This window comes from Molossus molossus, unplaced genomic scaffold, assembly GCF_014108415.1.
Source record: "Molossus molossus isolate mMolMol1 unplaced genomic scaffold, mMolMol1.p scaffold_m16_p_6, whole genome shotgun sequence".
NCBI lineage: Eukaryota > Metazoa > Chordata > Mammalia > Chiroptera > Molossidae > Molossus > Molossus molossus.
Window position 1 is genome coordinate 36,498,088 of NW_023425399.1, and position 20,315 is coordinate 36,518,402.

At 38.1% G+C, this 20,315-nt stretch overlaps 1 protein-coding gene across 11 annotated transcripts in view; it reads right to left on the reverse strand.

Moving 5' to 3' along the window:
* The window catches only part of TASP1 (taspase 1), a 318,727-nt gene that overhangs the window by 68,730 nt on the left and 229,682 nt on the right, over nt 1-20,315 (reverse strand). For 6 of the 11 annotated variants that reach the window (XR_004957030.1, XM_036244396.1, XM_036244395.1 and 3 more), the window contains one exon: nt 10,404-10,472. The exons of 2 other annotated variants lie outside the window; for them this stretch is intronic. Coding sequence is in view for 7 of the 9 variants with exons in the window: in XM_036244396.1 (XP_036100289.1) it covers nt 10,404-10,472 (69 nt within the window). In the remaining 2 variants the exon portion in view is untranslated. Of the gene's footprint in view, nt 1-4,159; nt 4,192-8,041; nt 8,155-10,403; nt 10,473-15,554; nt 15,625-20,315 lie in introns of those variants that run through there. 3 more of the 11 variants (XR_004957028.1, XM_036244402.1, XM_036244401.1) reach the window with 3 other exon arrangements.

A 20,315-nucleotide genomic window follows, 5' to 3' on the forward strand; every position in this document is an offset into this window, starting at 1 on the left:
ATTGTATCTCACTTGAATATACTTCTCTCTCTCTTCTTTCTTCTTTTTGTATTTTATTTTTAATCAAGTCACTGAACTTACTGAATACCTGTTCTGTACTAAGCATTCTCCCAAGCGGTATGTATACAAAGATTAAAAAAAAAGTTTCTGAAAAACATATAACCCTGTTGTCAAGACACAATTTACTTACATAAAAGTTACATAACAGTGTATAATAACATTTAATTTATATATATGCAACTACTTATACGATGCACATACTATGAATATGTGCTTGTGTCCACTAGAATGTATGGACAATTGCAATGTTTTGCTCACCAACCACCACCTAGAACAGCATCTGAAACAAAACAGGTGGTCAATAAGTATTTGTTAGATTAATGAATAAACAGCCCAATAGTAGGCCTGTGTTAAGTGTTCTATGACTTAATAAGGGCAAGCTCACTTTATTAGCAAAAGGCCTCAAGGAGGAGCAAAGGGAAAATCTGCCCTTGGACAGTAGGTTGGACTTGGATCCATGTCATGGCACTGTGCAAGCACTAGAATGAGCAGTCACAGCCCTTGACTACTTGAACAAGGTGAACCTTGAGAAAGGTCACAAAGAAAAGTACAGAGAGCTCAGAATAGATGATCTAGACCTGGAGAAGGAGTAAATGGCTGCTTGGCTGTTCACATATAGAGGCATGCTCTTTGGGCACAGGCAACACTGGAAAAAGACAACTGGGTTTGGCATAGAGGGCAGTTTGTCGTATCAAGAAGATAAGAATTAATGGGAAGAACCAAGAAAAGAAAGGACAGAAGCAGAGTCTTGAGATCCGAGGAACAAGAGTGTAGAGAATGTCCTCAACTATGCAGTGGGAGAAACGACATAAGAAAGAGATCAAACTGACTAAACCAAGAATATCAGAGGGGAATGGCAAGGAACCAGTGGTCCAGAACTGGTCAGCTTGCTGAAATGGTAACAGCAGAGGAAGGAACAGACTGGAGTCATCTTGTGGCAGAAGAAAAGGATGAGATGACAGCTATAAAAGACGGCAACTGCTGTTTCAGAAAGTCAAGAAGGTGGTATTTCCAAGATCTCCTGCTTAGCAGGCTGATGACAGTGGTCATAATAAAAAGGGCCTTACCTTGCTAACAAAGCTCCAACAATATTTTTAATTGTTTCAAAACGTCACGCAAGCACTGCTGGACCCAGAGCTCCCACAGTGAGCTCCTGACTTCCTTCTGGGAGCATCACACTTAAATTGGGTTAAGGAAAATAAAAAAGGCTATGCACTGAAAGAGGAGGGGTCAACAAAAAAAGTGACCCATCGTCTACAACAGTGTGTTGATATCACTGTTACTTTTCCTTCATTTATTCTATAACTAGTTGAGTACCTATTAATTAAATACTTGATGCTAATCTGGGATTACATTGGTAACAAGACATATGTGGTCCAGCTCTCAGAGAGGTTCCATTCTGAGGGGGAAGATGTCCAAATAAGCAAACACACACATGTTACTGACACTGTGACAGTTCCACAGAGGAAACACACAAGGGGCTGAGATGGAGAGGAGTAGGGGCAGGCAAGACTCACTGCTGACAGGCCTTTCTGAGAAGGTAACACTTTGTTTTTATTAAAAGATAAGGAGAATGGCCCTGGCCGGTTTGGCTCAGCGGTTAGAGCATTGGCCGTCTGGAGAGACCGGGTTTGGTTCCTGCTAGGGGCACGTACCTCAGTTGCAGTTTGTCCCTGGCCCTGGTTGGGTCATGTGGGTGGCAACCACTTGATGTGTTTCTTTCACATCAATGTTTCTCTCATTCTCTCTCTTTCTCTCTCTCTCTGTCTCCCACTCTATCTGAACAAAATATCAAAAAATGTTCTCAGGTGAGAATTAAAAAAAAAAGATAAGGAGAATGAATGCCCGGCCAATGTGGCTCAGTGATTGAGTGTCAACCCATGCACCAAGAGATCACTGGTTCAATTCCCAGTCAGGGCACATGCCCAGCTTGTGGGCCTGATCCCCAGTGGGAGGGGCATGCAGGAGGCAGCCAATCGATGTTTCTATCTCTCTCTCCCTCTCCCTTCCTCTCTATCTAAAATCAATAAAGAAAAAAAAAAAAAAGATGATAATGAAAAAGGAACCAGATGAAGATTGAAAACAGGTACATTCCAGACAGAGAAACTGGGACATGCCAATGTCCTGAGGTGTGACAGAACTTGGGAATTTAGAAAAACAAGATGATGACCAATGAGGCCAGCATAATGAGCAAGGGAGTAGAGTGAGAGGGATCCCAGAATCCATGAGGTAATGTCTATTTTGTCCTCTTTATAATGGAGGACTGTCAGAGATATAAGAAAGTTATTAGAATAGGCTGCTATGTGGACAATAGTGGGATTGGCAGTAGTCAGAAAAGAGGTAGGGAGGCTGCTGAGGAGGCTTCTGTGGTAGTCCAGGTGACAGCTCCTCAGTGAGTGTGGAGAGAGACCCCCATGTGCCCTGCAGCCTTCCTTCCCTTGGGCCCAATCAGGTGACCCAGTGTGGCTGAACAAACCATACTCATCCCATCATGCTGAGTACACAGTGCAGCAGATGCTGCTTAGAGTAGAAGTGAGACCAGAAGAAATTCCACTGGGGACTGAAGGCAGGTGTTCTAGCAAGAAGGGCACTTGGGTCACTGCTGTTTCTGTACCACACCAGAATGTGTGCAAGGAGTCAGTGACCTCAACCTGTCATTTCAATCAAGGTTTTTATATGTTCTGCCATCATTATGTAAGATTGGCTGCAGTGTCTCCGGGACAGTTACCAGAGAATCCTGGGCATAGAGAGGTCTACTGTTTCCTGTAGAATTCTTTCCCTAGTTCAAGGCCCAGCTTCTTTCCCTTTGTCAGTCCATCATGGCCTCATTCATCTCTGGAATTCCCACCCTGTCCTAATTCCATAGAGCTCTAACTTGTTAACTTTAGGGTGCTGGGCAGGATCTATTTTTCAGCTTGTCATTCTTTACTAAATAAAGCCCTGAACTTTTTTTTCACCTTCGTTGTGGAATTTTAGCTGCCCTGTTTGATTTAATTGTGGATTTTTACAGTCTGCATGCCTAGAAGCCCTGGGCTGTGGGTAACCATTAACTATGTCTAATAAATAGAGCCAAAAAAAAAAAAAAAGAACTGCAGAGGTAAACCATAAATATCTTAAAAACTGGCTGATAGGCATAAAGAAAAATCCATGACTTTCTAAAAAAATTTAAACATTATTGGAGAGAGATTTTGTCATTACAGAACCAGAAAGCGAGCAACAGTAACCAAAAAAGTTTAACTCCATTCCTTTATTTGCATTTGCAAAATTTACTGGAATTAATATGACATAAGTGGCATTGAAAAACCAAATGTGTCAGTTACTTTAATTTATAGAAGGATGAACAGTAGACCACCGAACTCAAGCAACTCTAAAGGAATAAATAAACAAATAAATAAAAATTATAGACAGTCTATAGATTAGCAAGTTTACTCAGATACACAGAGATATAGATACAGAACATCATCAAGAGAGTTTTTATGTTACTAGGCTGAGATAAACATTGAAATGTCACTCTAAGAAATCTGGGGACTTCCATATAAGCAAGGTCTATTTTGGACCTGTCTCCCAGAAAGGGATAATTACTAAAGAGCAAAAAGATCCTCCACCCACAAAATTGTTGGAAACATAGAAATCAAATGAAGCACTACTGTGAGACTCATAAAAGGTTCTAAATTTGAAGAGGGGACAGAGGGATGCTTTCATTTGCACGTTTTCAATTATGCATATCCACCAAGAGAGACAACTAAATATAGCCCAGTCAGTGGTGGCACACTACAGTCAGTGGTGGCACACAAAACCCTAACCTCGTGTACAACCAAAAAAGGTAACATTAGAAATACCCTTCAGCCCAAAACATTTCAAAACAGCACACATATTTTAGGGCCATTTTTAACAAGAGCAAGATCTGTGCAGACAGTTGACTGAACAATGCTGTTTTGATGGTGAGCACCATGAAGGAAAAAGTGGAGTGCCAGTAATTCAAATTTTTAATTTCATACTTAAGTTGATGCATCAAATTCTGGGCTAAAGAAAAGAAGAATCACTCACTTTCTGTACTCATCTGGCTGGGCTCCATCCCAGGACTCCTGAGCCCTGTGGCTGTTTCATGTTCATGTTAGTTAATGCCACAGCCTAGCAAAAAACAGCAGATTTGAAGACATGCAGGTCTGCGTGCCAACATACAATGCTAGTGCTTGTGGACTGAGAGAACCGTGCAGTTTTCTTTCCATTTTAATTGTAACAAAGAGTTGGCAGTTCTACACTCATTAGGGGTACACACGTTTTTAAATTTATGTTAATGTACATTAGTTCTGTGGAAACAACAAAATATTTATGTCAAGTCTGGAGTTGGGTAGTATCTTCCTCCTCAGGGCTGCCCACACACCCTGAGCCAGAGTGGAATTTCCTGTCATCAGACTTGTCAGTGTGGTAGTTCATCTACTGGCCCCCAGAGGTCACTCCCTATCACTCCTCAAAGTTTTATGCTCCCGGATCACTGTTGCTCTGACATCTGCCCTCTATAATTCCTAGTGATTTCAAGGCCTGAAGATTACACTTCCAATTCCCTGACCTCTCAATTCCTTGACCTCTTCTCTCCCAAGAATCTTGTCCTCTACTCTATGTCAGCCACTCACTCCTCTTATCATACCCTCATCCTTGAGATTATCAACAACTTCTGCCTCTTCTACAGATCTCACTTATAAGCATCTCACTTCTTAGAACCCTTGATTTTCTAGTGAGCACCCTCTCTGATGCCCATTCTCAACAATTCTTCAACCTGCCCCTCACTCCCCTCAAATCCTCACTTTGGTGAGCTAAAGTCCACAGTCCATCACTGTAATTAATTTCCTGCAGAAACGATCAATTATTTTGGCCTGGTCTTGGCCACCTTATTCACCTGGCAGAACTCCTTGCCCGCACCTGTAACCTGAATTTGAATGAAATGGTACTGCCATAGCTAACCATTCTTTAAATTCATGACCACTAACCTCAGTATGGGCCCTTGATGCTGCCAGCAATCATACATTTCCCAAGTACAGATCTTTACTGTCTCATTTCTCCTCAAATCTAATATCTCCTTCCTCACCGTAACTCTGCAGCTGACCTTGCTTCCCAATTCACTAAAAAACCAGAAGCAATCAGAGACCATCTCCATAGGCCCCCACCACATCTTCTTGATTCATGTACATGGTCCATTTTTTTCTCACCCACTCAAGGACCTCCAACAGCAATTCATCCCCCACATCACCTCTCCCCAAATACGCAGAGCAGTCATTTGTCTCTCTGCTGGGTCATTCTCCTAGATCATGTGCTCTAATTTCTCCTATATAAGAAAACAAACATGTACTGATTGTGTGTTATATAGACCAAAAAAAAAAAAAAAAAAGCAAAAACCACAACTTCCTTTTCCAGCTATCACCCCATCTCTTCAGACTTACAAGAAAGCAAACATTTCTTGAAAGACATGTCTATACTCACTGTCTCCTATTTCTCTCCTCTCACTTTCTTCCCCTACCCACTCAAGTAGATATTTTTACCCTCAACACTCCAAACAAACCCTCTTTGCAAGGTTACCCATGACCTCCACAGAGTGCTCAAGTCAATAATCAATCAATCCCCTCGTCCTCACCTTCCTGACTACTTGTCAGCAGCATTTTTACTTGCTGATCACTCTTTGAATCATTTACTTTACTTGACTTCCAGGAATTCGCAAGTTCCTGGATTTTATCCAGGAGGAACACTGGCTGTCCTTCCTCAATCTCATTGCTGATTCCTCTTCATCTCTTCACCTTAATTCTGAAATGTTCCAGGGTCCTTCAACATCTCCTTTATCTACACTCATTCCCCGGGTGAGCTCATATGGTTCATCAATTTAAAATATCATCTGCACACTCTTGATTCTCAAATTTATTGTATCCCAGGCCTTCCCGCGAATGAGAGACCTGAATATGCAGTTGCCTAATTAACATCTGTACTTGAGCATTTAATAAGAACTGCCTGGAACTCCTGATCTTTACCATAAAACTTATTCTTCCTGGAGGTTCCCCACATCAATAACCAGAAACTTCATTCTTCCAGTTGCTCAGGCCAAAAACCAAGTAATCTTTGACTCTCTCTCTCTCTCTCTCACCCTATGTCAACTGATTAGCAAATCATATTAGGTCTACCTTCAAAAACTATCCAGAGTCCAACCACTTTTTCCCCTCCTACCACCATCACCTGAGTCCAAGCCACTATTACCTCCTACCTGATATAGCCTAATGGCACCCAGGCTGGTCTCCCAGGTTCCACTCTTCCAAGCCCCCCTGCCCACAGTATACTGTCAAAATGACTATGTTAAAATGTAAGTCAGGTCACGTTATTCCTCTTCTCAAGATTCTCCATGGCTCCCATGTTACATGGCATGCAAGTCCCTACACGAGGGCCCTACCCATCCTCTCCTTGACTCGCTCTGCCTCAGCTACACTGGCCTCCCTGCTATTTCTCAACCTTTCCAGACACTGCTATGTCCTTTGCACACGCTTTTCTGGAATGTTCTTCCCTCCATTAACTCCATGGCTTCTGTCCTTCACCTTTGAAATTTTGTTCAAATGTCATTTCTAACGGAGGCCTTCCCTGACCATGCACAAAAACTGCAGGCTCCTCTCCTGCACTTACTATCCATCTCTTCTGCTTCACTTTTCTCTGACTACTACATGACAGACTATAAGGTTTACTTATTATTGTCTGCCTGACTTTAAAAAATGTAAGTTCCATGAGGACATGACTTTGTTGTATTCCTTGCTATACACTCTCAGTGCGTGGTCCAAAGCCTGAAATGTAGTGTAAGTTCAAACACTTAGTGAACAAATGAAGAAATGCTTGTTTTTGAAACCGCCCCAAATAGAAGAGCTCTTCTAGATCATCTAAAGCCAGGGACTGGTAAACTTTCTCTATAAAATGCTGACACTCAAATCACTGAGCCAAATCACCCAGGGCTCAAAACTAGAAAATTTTAAAGTTACCATACACATATCAGTTTAAACTATAAATGACTTGTATGAATTGACAATATACATGGTCATTTGCTGTGGCATCTGTTTGCAACAGAAACAACCTAAATGTCCAAAAAGGAGAATGGATAATAAAATTATGATGCATTCATACAGTAGAATACTATGTAGCCGTTAAGAAGAATAAAGAAACTCTTTCTTGACCTATTCAGATAGGATTGCTTAGATACATTCAGTGAAAAAAGCAAAGTGAAGGATTGGTATATAGATTCCTACCACTAGTGTAAAAAGCAAGAAAAGACCACACACCTCACACCAGCCATGAATGCTTGGGATATCTCTGGATGAATTCAAAGAAACAATTGTTTTGGCTACCTCTACAAAGAGAAGCTGGACTGACTGAAGAACAGTGTGAGGGAGATTTCTCCCTGTTTATTCCTTACTATCTTTGAATCTCGTATTATGTAAATATATTACCTTTGCATCAAATGAATAATAGACTGATAGTATAATACAGCATAAACTTTATGGAAGGGTAAACATACCACCAGGTCACATAGATCTCTAATAACCAAGCACAGAAGTTGGTGCATTTGTGTGCCAGAATAGTCAACTCTAAGTTTAACAGTCTAACTATTGTTGACTAATAGTCAACAGCTGTGTTAACATAGGGTAGTGGCTAGAATATAACCATTACCTTGCCCTTCCCCTGTTCTTCCTTACAAACTGCATTTGAGCAAACTCATGGCTCTATGACCAGTTAGTATTCAAACAAGAGCATCCCCTCCACTTATGTATGCAAGTATGTATGTGTGTGCGCACACATACACAAATACACATTCAAAATAAATGAGTAGCCAAGTCTTCAACACACTCTCACAAATATTCACTGAGATTAAACAAGGAACAATTTAGGAGTGTATTCAGCAACAACTAACAGAAACTCACACTAACTGTGACTTAAATAAATTGGAGTTTATTCTTCCTACCTAAAAAGTAGTCTGGAAGAAAGTGGTTCTGCATTTGCAGCATCAGGTCTACATTGTCAAGGCCATGATTTCTGTAGACTCCTGTCAATTGCCTCATGGCTACAAGATGGTTGCTTTTATTCCAGGCAGCACATCCATATTCAGGACAGGAAGAAAGGGAAAAGGATGATGTCAGCCCTTTTTATCAAGAAAACAAAGGCTCTCTCAGCCTTTCTTTTTCCTGGGTTTCTCCCAGAAACCTTCAAACAAACTCTTGCTATGTCTCATTGTCCTGACCCATATTGTGTGGCTATACCTAGCTGCAAGAAAGTCTTAAAATATTAAGTTTTTACAGATTATGTAATATAGGCATGCAAGAGCAAAGAAGGCTGAGAAAGACGACTGGACCAGCTGGCCCACAGTATGTGATACAAGTCCTCTGAAAGAGTGCAAAGCTGGCACGTAGAGGTGATGAAGTATGACCTCAGACAGTCTACATTCCTTATTGCCTGCTTTAATAATAAGATCATTTTAAGTGTGACAATATTATGGATTGGATGCATAAGTTCCGAAATAAAAATACTGAGGGCTTTTCATAAATCCAGAAATAAAAAATTAACCTACACGTCATATATTTGTATTTATGTATTTCCCTACTAAAATGTAATTCTCCTGTCAAGTAAATGCACATCCAAAAATTACACAATGTACTTTCTGTACATTTCTTCTTAAATATAAGTTTTCCTTTGTTTATTGAACTATTTTTTAATTAATTAATGTCTCAGGATCTACAAACTAGTTGTGTTCCCTCAGCTTTGTTAAATGGTAAACAGTGTTGTTACAACACACACAAGTCCCAAAGATTTGCTACTTCATCATGAGCTTTCCTACAAAGAAAGTCAATTACCTTACAGAGTCACATCGGCCTAAAGGACAAAAGCATTACACACATTAATACTATTAATACTATTACTGACATTAGAATGTCAGTTTCAAATATTATATAATTCTTCATCAAAAGAAATTCAGAAGATATCTCTTAAGAACATGGACATTCTCTTTCGTAACCACAATATTATCATGTCTAATACTACTGATAGTTCTAATTAATAAGACTATTAATTATCAATATTAATAAATAAGTATAATCATTTAATATATTAAAATTTATTTATCTTAAAAAATTATTATTTTTTAAATCAAAGGCTAATCATTCCCAAATATTTTTGTTTAAAGTGTGTTGCTTCAAAATCATTCAACAAAAGGAGTAAATTTTCACCTACATCATTTTTATCGGTTGTCAGTCAATTAGTATTTGGGTTGAATTCTTTAAAATATGGGTTTTTATATTTATAAAAATGGCCACTTGTTTTGCATTTTTGTATCTAAATAATTACAGAATATTATGCAGCTCTTTTGAACATTACATTTTACAGGAGAAAACAAAAGAAGGTAAGAAAGACGGGCAGAAGTATTTTCAACCTTTAAAGAAACTTCTAAAATGTATGCATGCCACATACACAGACTTGCAAACATATTCAAAATTCACCCCCCAAATAATTACAGAATTCCTAATCACAAATTCAAGTAGTGAAGACTCTTACTTGATTTACATGTTTTAAATAAATATAAACCTGCTACTTAAACAAAGAAAATATTGAGTTTACCCCATTTGAAAGAAAAAATTAAAATCAACCCAGAAGTGAGGTAAAATAGCAGAAAATCATCAGTGTCATTGGCCTCAGATGGACTATGTGAGAAACACTCCGCATACGCTGCCCACAATGAATGCTAATGAACATTCATAAAAGGTTAAGAATAATGTTGTTTACATATACTCTATTCTTCCCTCATGAATATAAGGTCTTCACAGGTTCAAAAATCAGTTTCTCTAAAATATCTGATGACTGAAAACAAATTAGGTTACAATGAGGGGAAGCAACTTTACAGCCATAAAAAATTCTAAAATCTATTATGAGCATTATCATAATTATGGATTTATTTACCCACGTCCACCAAGTGTAACTTAAACTCTATTCAAACTAATCACTCAATACACTGTACAGCTCAGCCTTCAGCTTCATATGATTTAATTTTCCTTTCCTTCTTGCAACATTATAATTATGTGCTCTGAGTTTACTGTAACTAATATTAGTGGTTTTCTCCAAATGCTTACAAACTAAAAGAACAGACAAAAAAGCTTTTTGATCACCTAATCAGTACCCTTAGGAGAGAAAAAAAATTGCTAATACAGAAACAAAGATCTTTATTTTTCTTTCTTTCTTTTTTTTCCTGCATGAGATAAAACAAATTCCTTGTGTGGTTTTAATTACATCCTAATACTCCACAAACATCTTTTAACATAAAATTCAAAATAAAGTACCTATTGTGAATAGCTCAGCAGCTCCCAATTCTGTGATGGCAGCAACCTTTATAATCAAGTCCATGGTTCCTAAAAATCAAATAGATCAGCAACAAAACTATGGTTCTTTTTAAAGTAACATGATACTGTTTGCAAAACTGTTGTTTTTGTTTTTTACTTTTTTAGTACTGTGCTTATTATTTGCTTTCTAACAAAATAATATTAATAATTTATTTCCAGTTATCAAAATTTGATAGCTAATATAAGTGGTCTTTCCTTTGTTTCCCAAAAAGCCTGAGTAGGAACACATTTGTGGTTAACACAATCATTCTCTGCTATTTCAAAAGCTCCAAGTATCCGAAATATATGGGATTTCCAGGCTCTAGGAGAAGGCAAAATTTCTTGTGTAAATAGGAAATCCAAGCCACAGGGAGAAACCCAACTTCAGCTGTGAATGCCCAAAGCCCTAGAAAGTTCTATTTCTGTTGCTGGCTACCCATTTCCATTTATTCTGATAAGTCCATCTTGTTAGTCACCTGCTGATCAATTCTGTTAGTAATTTAATACAATATCAAAAGAAATTTTTTTTTTCTTATTTATAATAGAGGAAAAACTGGAAAATGATTGAGGCTGCCCTAAACAGGCTGACCCAATTTTATTCCAAGATGCTTCTTTAGAAAGAGTACATCAGCCATGTCACCAAAGGTGACTACTGGGTTTCTTGGAAATTGTGATGATTCTATTTCTTACACTCAACATGCACTAAAAAAATTTAATTTAGGTAATACTCAATTTAGTAAGTAGATAAACTTTGTATTTTTAAATGATGATTGCCTGGGTCAATAAATGTGATTTTTTACCATCCATTCTAGTTAAACAATAATAATAATAACGATGTCTCAAATTTGTACTTCTCTCAACAATTCTGATTATTATCTAACCACTCTTCCTACTATCAAACCTTCTAGCCTTCCCACAAAAGCTTTCTGCATCTTATTTGAAATAAAATACATTTCTGGGGATGTTACTTCTTAAGGTTCTATTTTCTTTTTTTAAATGAAGCCACTCTAAGAGGCTGCAACAGTTCCTCAGAAAGAGACAAAAAATTTTCAATTTTGCCATTAGCTTCCTGAAGAACATTCTTGAAGGCCCTTTGAAAACCACATTCATTTCTAAAATGACTGTCATCCTTACAGCCATTTGCTATCTTTTCTTTTGTCCTTATTCCACCCACTCAGTCAAACTTATTCTGATTTGTAAAACTTCTACACACTTACAAATATTCTGGGGTTCTACATAAGTATCTTATGTCATGTGGGAAGAAAACTATCATTTATTTTGCAACTTTGTGACCCTCTATGAGATGTACTCCAATTAAAAAAAAAAAGCATAAAAACTATAGTATTATCTTCAATAACTTTGCGCATTAGTACACAGTTTAAATGCAAAGTTGTGGATGCCAATCATCTATCAAACTCTAAACCATCTAGCTTGTCACCAAAGGCCTTGACTCAAAGACCTTCTTCACCATTTCTGGTCCTCCTTCTATACCAGCTTCTCAGTGGAGGTCTTTTTTTTTTTTTTATCCTCCCATACACAAACTTGAATTCATACACTACCAATGCCTAAACCCAAAAGCTTTTTCTTGATACTGATTTACATCTCTAAATACATGGAAATACTTTGATTATGTCAAAACAATTCCTTCTGCCTCTGGTTTTCACAGCAGTGTCCTCCTTGGTTGCATCCACTGTCCCTCTCTCCTCTACCTCCTTCACAGGTATTGCCTCACCCCTCAAAGGCAGATGTCCTCTAAGGTTTTCACATTCAGCTCTATTCTCAACTCATTCAACAAATATTTTGATTGTAAAAAACTATTCTAGCTGCTGGGGACATAACAATGTGGGGGGAATAACAGTCAAGTTTCTGCTCTCATACAGTTTATGCCTTGCTGAAGGGAGATAAACACTAATAAACAAATATGTACAGAATAATTCAAGAAGTGCTAACAAGAAACATAAAACAAAGTAGGAGGATAGGTAAAGGAGTAAGAATTTTAGGTAGGATGGTTAGGAAAGACCTCTTTGACAATATGTCATACAAGCAGATCCGGCCTTCAGAGCTAAATCATCCATTCTGTGGATGACACTATAAATTATGAAGACAAGCCCAAAGTCTCAAATTCCCTCTCAAGCTCCAACCCCATATATCCCACTGACTGTCTTACTCACAACTACCTCTTTGTCAAAATGGTCAAAATCAATCCCACTCTCTCTGCATGTCCAATGTTCCACACATGACATTCTCATAATCTCTTACTGGCATGCAACTTCAAGTCCATCATAATCAAAACTCCAACTTTTTAAATGTCTTTTTAACTGCATCTTCACATTCAATTGACCATCAAGCCCCAGAGATTCTCTCTTTGAGAGTCTCTGGTACCTGACTCTCCTTTCTATTCAAATTAATTCTGCTTCTCTAGTTGTTATAGCCTTCACCCTATAGCTGCAAAAGTACATATAGGGCTTTCAATCAACATTTGTAAATAAAAAGATGGTAAAAATTCTGAAAATATAAAAGTCCAGGGACTGAGAATTAGTGATAAATAATGCTTTAGGTGATGCTTACTTTATTGTTTCCTTATTTTGTAATTTAGACATGTGAGTACAACAGGCTAAATATCAGTGTTTACAAATAATGAAAGAGAAGCATCTTTGATTTTTTAATAGATAAAAATAATATATTGCCCGGCCAGTATGGCTCAGTGGTTGAGCATTGACCCATGCACCAAGAGGTCGCTGGCATGATTCCTGGTCAGGGCACATGCCCAGGTTGTGGGCTAAATCCCCAGTGAGGGGTATGCAGGAGGCAGCCAATCAATGTTCTCTCTCATCAATGTTTCCATCTCTCTCGCCCTCTCTTTTCCTCTCTCTCTACAACCAATAAAGAAAATAATAATAATATATTCTCTGAGAAGTCCCTCAAGCTCCAGATAGCTGCAAAGGAAAAAGATCTTAGTGTTTAAAAAAGAGAGACATACATAAAGAACATGGAGAAAAGTCTTATAAAACTCCAGAACTGTACTAGAGAAGAGACAGTACATTTTTTAAGTTTTTTAAACTATAAAGGAATTCATATAACATAACTGATAATCTCAGGCAAAAGGTTAAAATGTGTAACAATGATGTACTTTTGTTCTTCCTATGAAAGCTAATAGTCATGAATTATTGGGGTATTAGCTAAAAATTTGGTCACTAAAAGAAAATATTTATTGAATATAACTTCTCAATTTGGCAGAAAACCACAGGCGCAGAGTCCCTTCAACCTCAATTGTTGATGGCATTCTGTATTTGACAATAAACCTATGACATCACTAATATTGTAAGAACATTTCCCAAAGAAATAAAATAAAATAACATAGGGCAAAACCACTTCTTTTTTTATCAAAATATATATACTGCATAGAATTTTTCAACAATGATAACTTAGACTGAAGGTTGATAATACTTATAACTTAGCTTAGAAATTCAAAAAGAAGAGACATTTGAGTTTTGTAGATAACATTTTATCAGCCATTATATTTAGTAGTGAGCAGAAGCAACTAAGAAATGTTCTGTGTTGTTGAGAACTGGGCAGGAAGCTATAATGCCACCCTGAAGTTCACATACCACACGTGTAGCCACAGCTTGCATGAAAAAGAATAATTCATAAAACCAAGATCGTTCAAAAATAACCATGAATAGGAAAAGTCACATCTGAATCATTGTAAGGGTGAGTGTGTGTGTGTGTGTGTGTGTGTGTGTGTGTATAATCACTTAAAAAGCACAACTAAAAAGGAAATCTATTTATTTTTTCCCTACTTAACTAAGCAGTCTATAATCAGCTGGTTACCATGAAGTATTATTAAGGAACTATTTTTACAGTACCCATTTTTATGGGTTTTGTATGTTACACAAACAGTGGTTTAAAAAAAAAAAATGCATGAATTGGTTACTCTCTTTTATGCTTCCTATATTAAGTCAAACCAAAGCTCTGGATCTTGGCATAATGGTAATGCAAGTGGAAACAAAAAGAATTCAATCTTCAAAGTGTCTTTCAATTTTACTATATTCATTCTATCACATTAAAGTCTCATTTATCAAAATAGATTTTTTAAAAAACCCACATTTAAGATCATTTCAATTTGTTTCAAATTACAAAAAAGGAAAAAATATCCTTATTTTAATAAGCCACTGATGACTTAAGGGAAAAATACATAAAAACAAATTATTTTATCATAAGTATAAAATTACTTTTTGAAAACTCCCTTATTCATGCAGAGGGTCACGGATACCAAACATACCACCACTCAGAAAAAGACAGGGTTATTTTTAAATTCTGCTAGGCCATTTTAGAATCTTTCATTTAAGGTAATTTTACCATTAATAAAAGTTAATTGTCAATTAAAAGAATATTACCCAAACAGTACAACAGAAAAAATGTCAAAAGCTTTTAGTAGATAATTCACAGATTAATACAAAAGGCCAAGTTACATATGAAAAGTTGCTTGACTTCACTCATCAGGAAAAGTCAGAATAAAACTGGAAACCGTTTTTTAAATACATGATTTTGGATATGTTTTAAAAATTTGAGTCTGGAATTAGGACTGGATTCAATATGCACTACATCATAAAATCCAGTGGCAAAATGAAATACTGAAGTCAAACTCTGAGTAGTTTTAAAGAGAATAGTTTTGCCTGGCCAATGTGGTTCAGTGGCTGGGCATCGACCCATGCACCAAGAGGTCACCGGTTCAATTCCTGGTCAGGGCACAAGCCCAGGTTGTGGGCCTAATCCCCAGTGGGAATGTGCGGGAAGCAGCCAATTGATGTTTTCTCTCATCCATGATTCTATCTCTCCCTTTCCCTTCCTCTCTAAAACTAATAAAGAAAAAAAAAAGAGAAGAATAATTTTAAAGGGGAGAGTTTTTAAAAAGAGAGTACAACAAACCAATAAAAGAGCATCGAGTGCAGTTCAGGAATTCTTTAGCATGGACCCAAATCTGGAGAGTTGTAACTAGCTAGTGAATCTGTTGTTTTAGATTCCATAAGTGCTTCAGGTCATTCTCAACAAGTGGAAAGTTACCACGCGCCATAATTACCTACCTACCACAGGGTTCCCAGGAAGTTAACTTCTCCTGAGCATCTAGTTTCACCTCTTACTATTCCTTCCCACTAATGTTCTGAGAATGCATCGAGTATAGCTGGACAACAAATAACAAATTATATAAATTACATATGCTATTAAGACAAAGAATTTATACTCCCTTAAAAACAGCTTTCAACAATGGTAATCATTAAATTAAAAGAACAATATGACCTAAAGTATGGTTCTCATATGTCTGAGATTACAACAATGTGAATATAATCAACCTTTTTCTGGAAAAACACTAGAGGCAGACTTTAAAGTACTGTTTCTAACTCATTCTTCAGTTCACATTTTACCATAGGGAAATTTTTATTAACATGCACATACTTAATACCATCATTTATGTCTTCACAAGCTTAGTTCATATAACTGTAAACTCTGGCCAGTTTGGATCAGCAGTTAAAACATCGGCCCATGGACCAAAGAGTGGTGGGTTTGATTCTGGTCAAGGGCACGTACCTTGGTTGTGGTTTGGTCCCTGGCCCTGGTCAGAGTCGTGTGGGAGGCAACCAGTTGATGTGTCTCTCTCACATGGGTTTTTATCTCTCTCTTCCTCCCACTCCATCTGAAGATAAATGGAAAAAAAATAACCTCAGGTAAGGATTTAAAAATGAATGAATGAATAAATGAATGAATGAATGAATAACTGTAAGAAAGCACGTGTACAAAATCTCTTCCTATTGCAATTTTTCTACAGTTATTCACTCTATTCTTCTTTCAAATAAATAAATCCAGTTCCTTCTTACCCATAATCTTTCTTTCTTTATCCTTCCTAAAAATTTTTCCTAACAGGGCATACTTTATTTTTTAAATATTTTTTATTGATATTTAGAGGGTGGGGGAGGGAGAGAAACATCAATGTGAGAGTGAAACATCCATTGGCTGCGTCCTGCATGCCCCCTACTGGGGGATCAAGCCTAAAACAGGCACGTGCCCTGATAGGGAATTGAACCAGCAACCTCTCTGTGCAGGAGACAATACACAATCAGGGAGCCACACCAGCCAAGGTAACAGGTCATGATACTTATTAAAGGCCTGTACAACAGTGAAATTCAGTTTTGTCCCCATCCATGGAAAATTCCATCTATCCCATCAGTTGCATGCTTATCTAGCTGAGCTTCTAAGTGAATTTTTTAAAATTCTAAAAAGAGACAGCTTTGAGATTAAATATATTTGAGTTAGTAAGCCTAAATTTTGGCAAAATATAGTTTGGAGCAACCGTTGCTTAGCTGGGTCCCCGCCAGTACTCTATATAAGGGCTGGGGTAGAAGTATGACTAGACAACTGGACATTTTTGGGAAAACTAGAAGAAAAGAATTGATTACTGGTGTGGGTTTCTGTCCCTCTTCTCAAGCTGGTTAGGGTGGAGGAAAAAGAGGAGACAATAAAAAAAGCCTTGGCTAGATTTGGAGGATCCAAGAGTAGATGATGCCTAAAGAGACAGAAAGGCAGGTAGGGAAGTCCTCCATTCCCATGCCACCCTCAGGCCAGCAGGAGTAAAGTAGAAAAAGTAGACTGATCGCATGAGGAGTTGGCAATCCCACTGATTATTCTGATTTCAGATCACCTGACTCTACTACTACTAGCATCTGCTGTCAGTACTGAGGACGCTATGAACACACCATACTGAATTCCACAGTGGCAGAGGCCAATAAACCACAGGTAGGGAGAGAGCAAGTCCCATCTCAGCAGAAACCAACAGTGGAAAGAGGATGACCGTAACCCAGATAGTCCCTCCCACAGAGCCAAAGAAGCTTCCTTGATTCCAGTTATCACCCAGTGGAAATGGAGGAGGGACAGACAAATATAAAGTGCCATGTAAAAAGAGGCTAGGGGACCAGTAGAACAAAGGCAAGGAGTCAGGCACTCCTCTGAGCTAGAGAACACAGAGTTAAAATAGGCACCGTTCCTGTAATTTCCAACATGTGCGCAGGAGATGCAATGTGGTGTGAGGATATCTGGTAAAGTCTGCCCTAGCCACAGACCAAGAATATGGTCCATCCGTGACCTTGCAGCCTAAGCCTGGTGATAACCTGTCCACAGCCCTCTCAACATGGAAAACAGATGCTCCCAGTGGCTTCACACCATCACCTGTCAGAACTCCTTTGTCAAGGCCCCACACAACCTACATGCAGCCCCTGTGGCCCAGAGGGTCAAACACAAAGCAGTCATTCCCTCCGTAAGCACCTTGTGGACTGTGTGCTCTGATAACCTCTCTGTCCACTGCACACCTAGCCACCAACTACGGATTACCTGCTCCCTGTCTGCACTCTGGAGTGTGGCCAGACACTCTAGACCAGACCCACTCTGGCCAAACTAGTCAACTTCTCCTCTACCTGGTGGCCAAACCACACCTTCTCAAACAAGGTCTGAGCCCCATCCAAGTATGTCCTTCCTTGGACAATCTCTTAGCTCTAGTACCACACAGAGTTTCCCTATATGTTATAATTACTTTTTTAACATAGTTAACAATTCTTCATATTAAACTTCCCCTGATTAACCTAATGTATGGTTACTATCTCCTGAATGAACACAGAGGGTTATACTATATCCTAATCTCAAAATCAAAGTCTCTTAATATTTTCATTTTTTTCTACTGATGCCTCCCTAAAAATCACCATTTCCTCTCCAATTCCTGGATCATCCAGACTCTAATGTCTTTCTCCTACAGAGATGGTCTTGGACAACTTTAGCTCTACTCTATAATCCTTCCCCAAAACACCATTTTATTTGTCAACTTACGAACAGATATATTATCAGATTAAATGTGAACTCATACATTGAGATTTTAAGGCCCTCTGTGACCTGGCCTTACCTGGACAATCCAGCCCCACCACATCGGGAGTACTTCCCTCTAAGTAAGAGTCATGCAGATGTCTAGCCCTCACCATGCCTAATCCTATTGTTATGTCTATGTTCGCATTCTCTTCTTCCCCCTCTTTTCCCACTAATCTTAGAGCCTTCTGGAGCCAGTTCTAAGAGTCCATTATCCATTAGTCCTTTTGGAGTAATTTCTTCCCACACTTTGTCTGCGTTGCCCTCACAACACAATTAGTACCTTAATACATACATTCTATCATCTTTATTCCCTAAGTAGATATATATCTCCCCCATCAATCCTGTAATACTCTTTCTCTAATTTATGTGTTTATGGCTAATATGTAAAGCTTAACATATTTAATGCTTTATATTTCTTATAGTACTTCACAAATTTTTGCACAGTGGTAAGCTCAATGTTAAATGACGGGAAAATGGGACTAAGTCAAATAGTTTTAAACCTTGCATGGCTTGGCAAATGGAGGCTGAGCAGGATTTCAACTCAACCCTATACAACTGTATGTGGCAGTAATGAACCCATAAATACTGAATTTTAAAATGACTTTTTTTTTAATTTATTTATTTTTGTTACAGATGTGTCTCCTTCCTCCCCCCCCACTAATTCCCTCTCCCCTTCGCTCCCCACCGGGTCCCCACATTTCTTGTCCATGTCCATTGTTCATACATACATGCATATAAGTTCTGTGGTTTATCTCTCCCCCACCACCCCTCTTCTGGGGATTGTCAGTCTGTACCCCACTTCCATGTCTCTGAGACTACCCTGTTCCTCAGAATGTTATGTTTATTATATTCCACAAATAAGTGAGATCATGTGACATTTGTCTTTCTCTGCTTGGCTTGTTTCGCTTAGGATAATACTCTCCAGGTCCCTCCATGTCGTCTCAAGGATAAGAGATCTTTCTTTCTTACAGTTGCACAGTACTCCATTGTGTATATGTACCACTGCTTTTTTATCCATTCGCCTACTGATGGGCATTTGGGCTGTTTCCAGATCTTAGCTATTGTAAATAGTGCTACTATGAACATGGGGGTACATATATTCTTTCTGATTGGTGTTTCAGGCTTCTTAGGGTATATTCCTAGTAGTGGAATCACTGGGTCAAATGAAAGTTCAATTTTTTGAGGTAACACCATATTGTTTTCCATAGTGGCTGCACCAGTCTGCATTCCCACCAGCAGTGTATTAGAGTCCCCTTTTCTCCACACCCTCGCCAACACTTGTTGTTTGATGATTTGTTGATGGCAGCCATTCTGACAGGTGTGAGGTGATGTCTCATTGTTGTTTTAATTTGTATCTCTCTGATGATTAGTGCTGTTGAGCATTTCCTCATATGTCTCTTGGCCATTAGTATGTGCTACTTGGAGAGGTGTCTGTTTAGTTCCTCTGCCCATTTTTTAATTGGGTTCTTTGTCTTCCTCTTGTTGAGTTTTATAGCACTCTCTATATATCGGAAATTAACCCCTTATCTGATGTATCATTGGCAATTATGTTCTCCCATAGAGTGGGTTGCCTTTCCATTTTGACAATTGTATCTTTTGCTGTACAGAAACTTTTGAGTTTGAGTTGGTTCGAAGGTTGTGGATTATTGTTAAGCTGATTAAAATGACTTTAAAAAAAAAAAGTGAAACTATATTTTAAAACTTTTTTAAAAAGCTGTACTTTTAATTTTATTTTAGTAGAATTTTATTCTATTGTATACCACTCAAATCCTAGACAATACTGTCTCAGAGCTTGAGCATTAAATTGGTTATATGGCAAATATCATGCTGCAGTAGCTATTGTGATGGAATTCTTTTCATGATCAATATTAATTGAGGATCTAAATTTATGCTAGTCCCTGGACCTAGGTCTAGTGATAAAAATATGGTACCTTACTAATAAAGCTTATAGCACAGTAAAGCAACCAA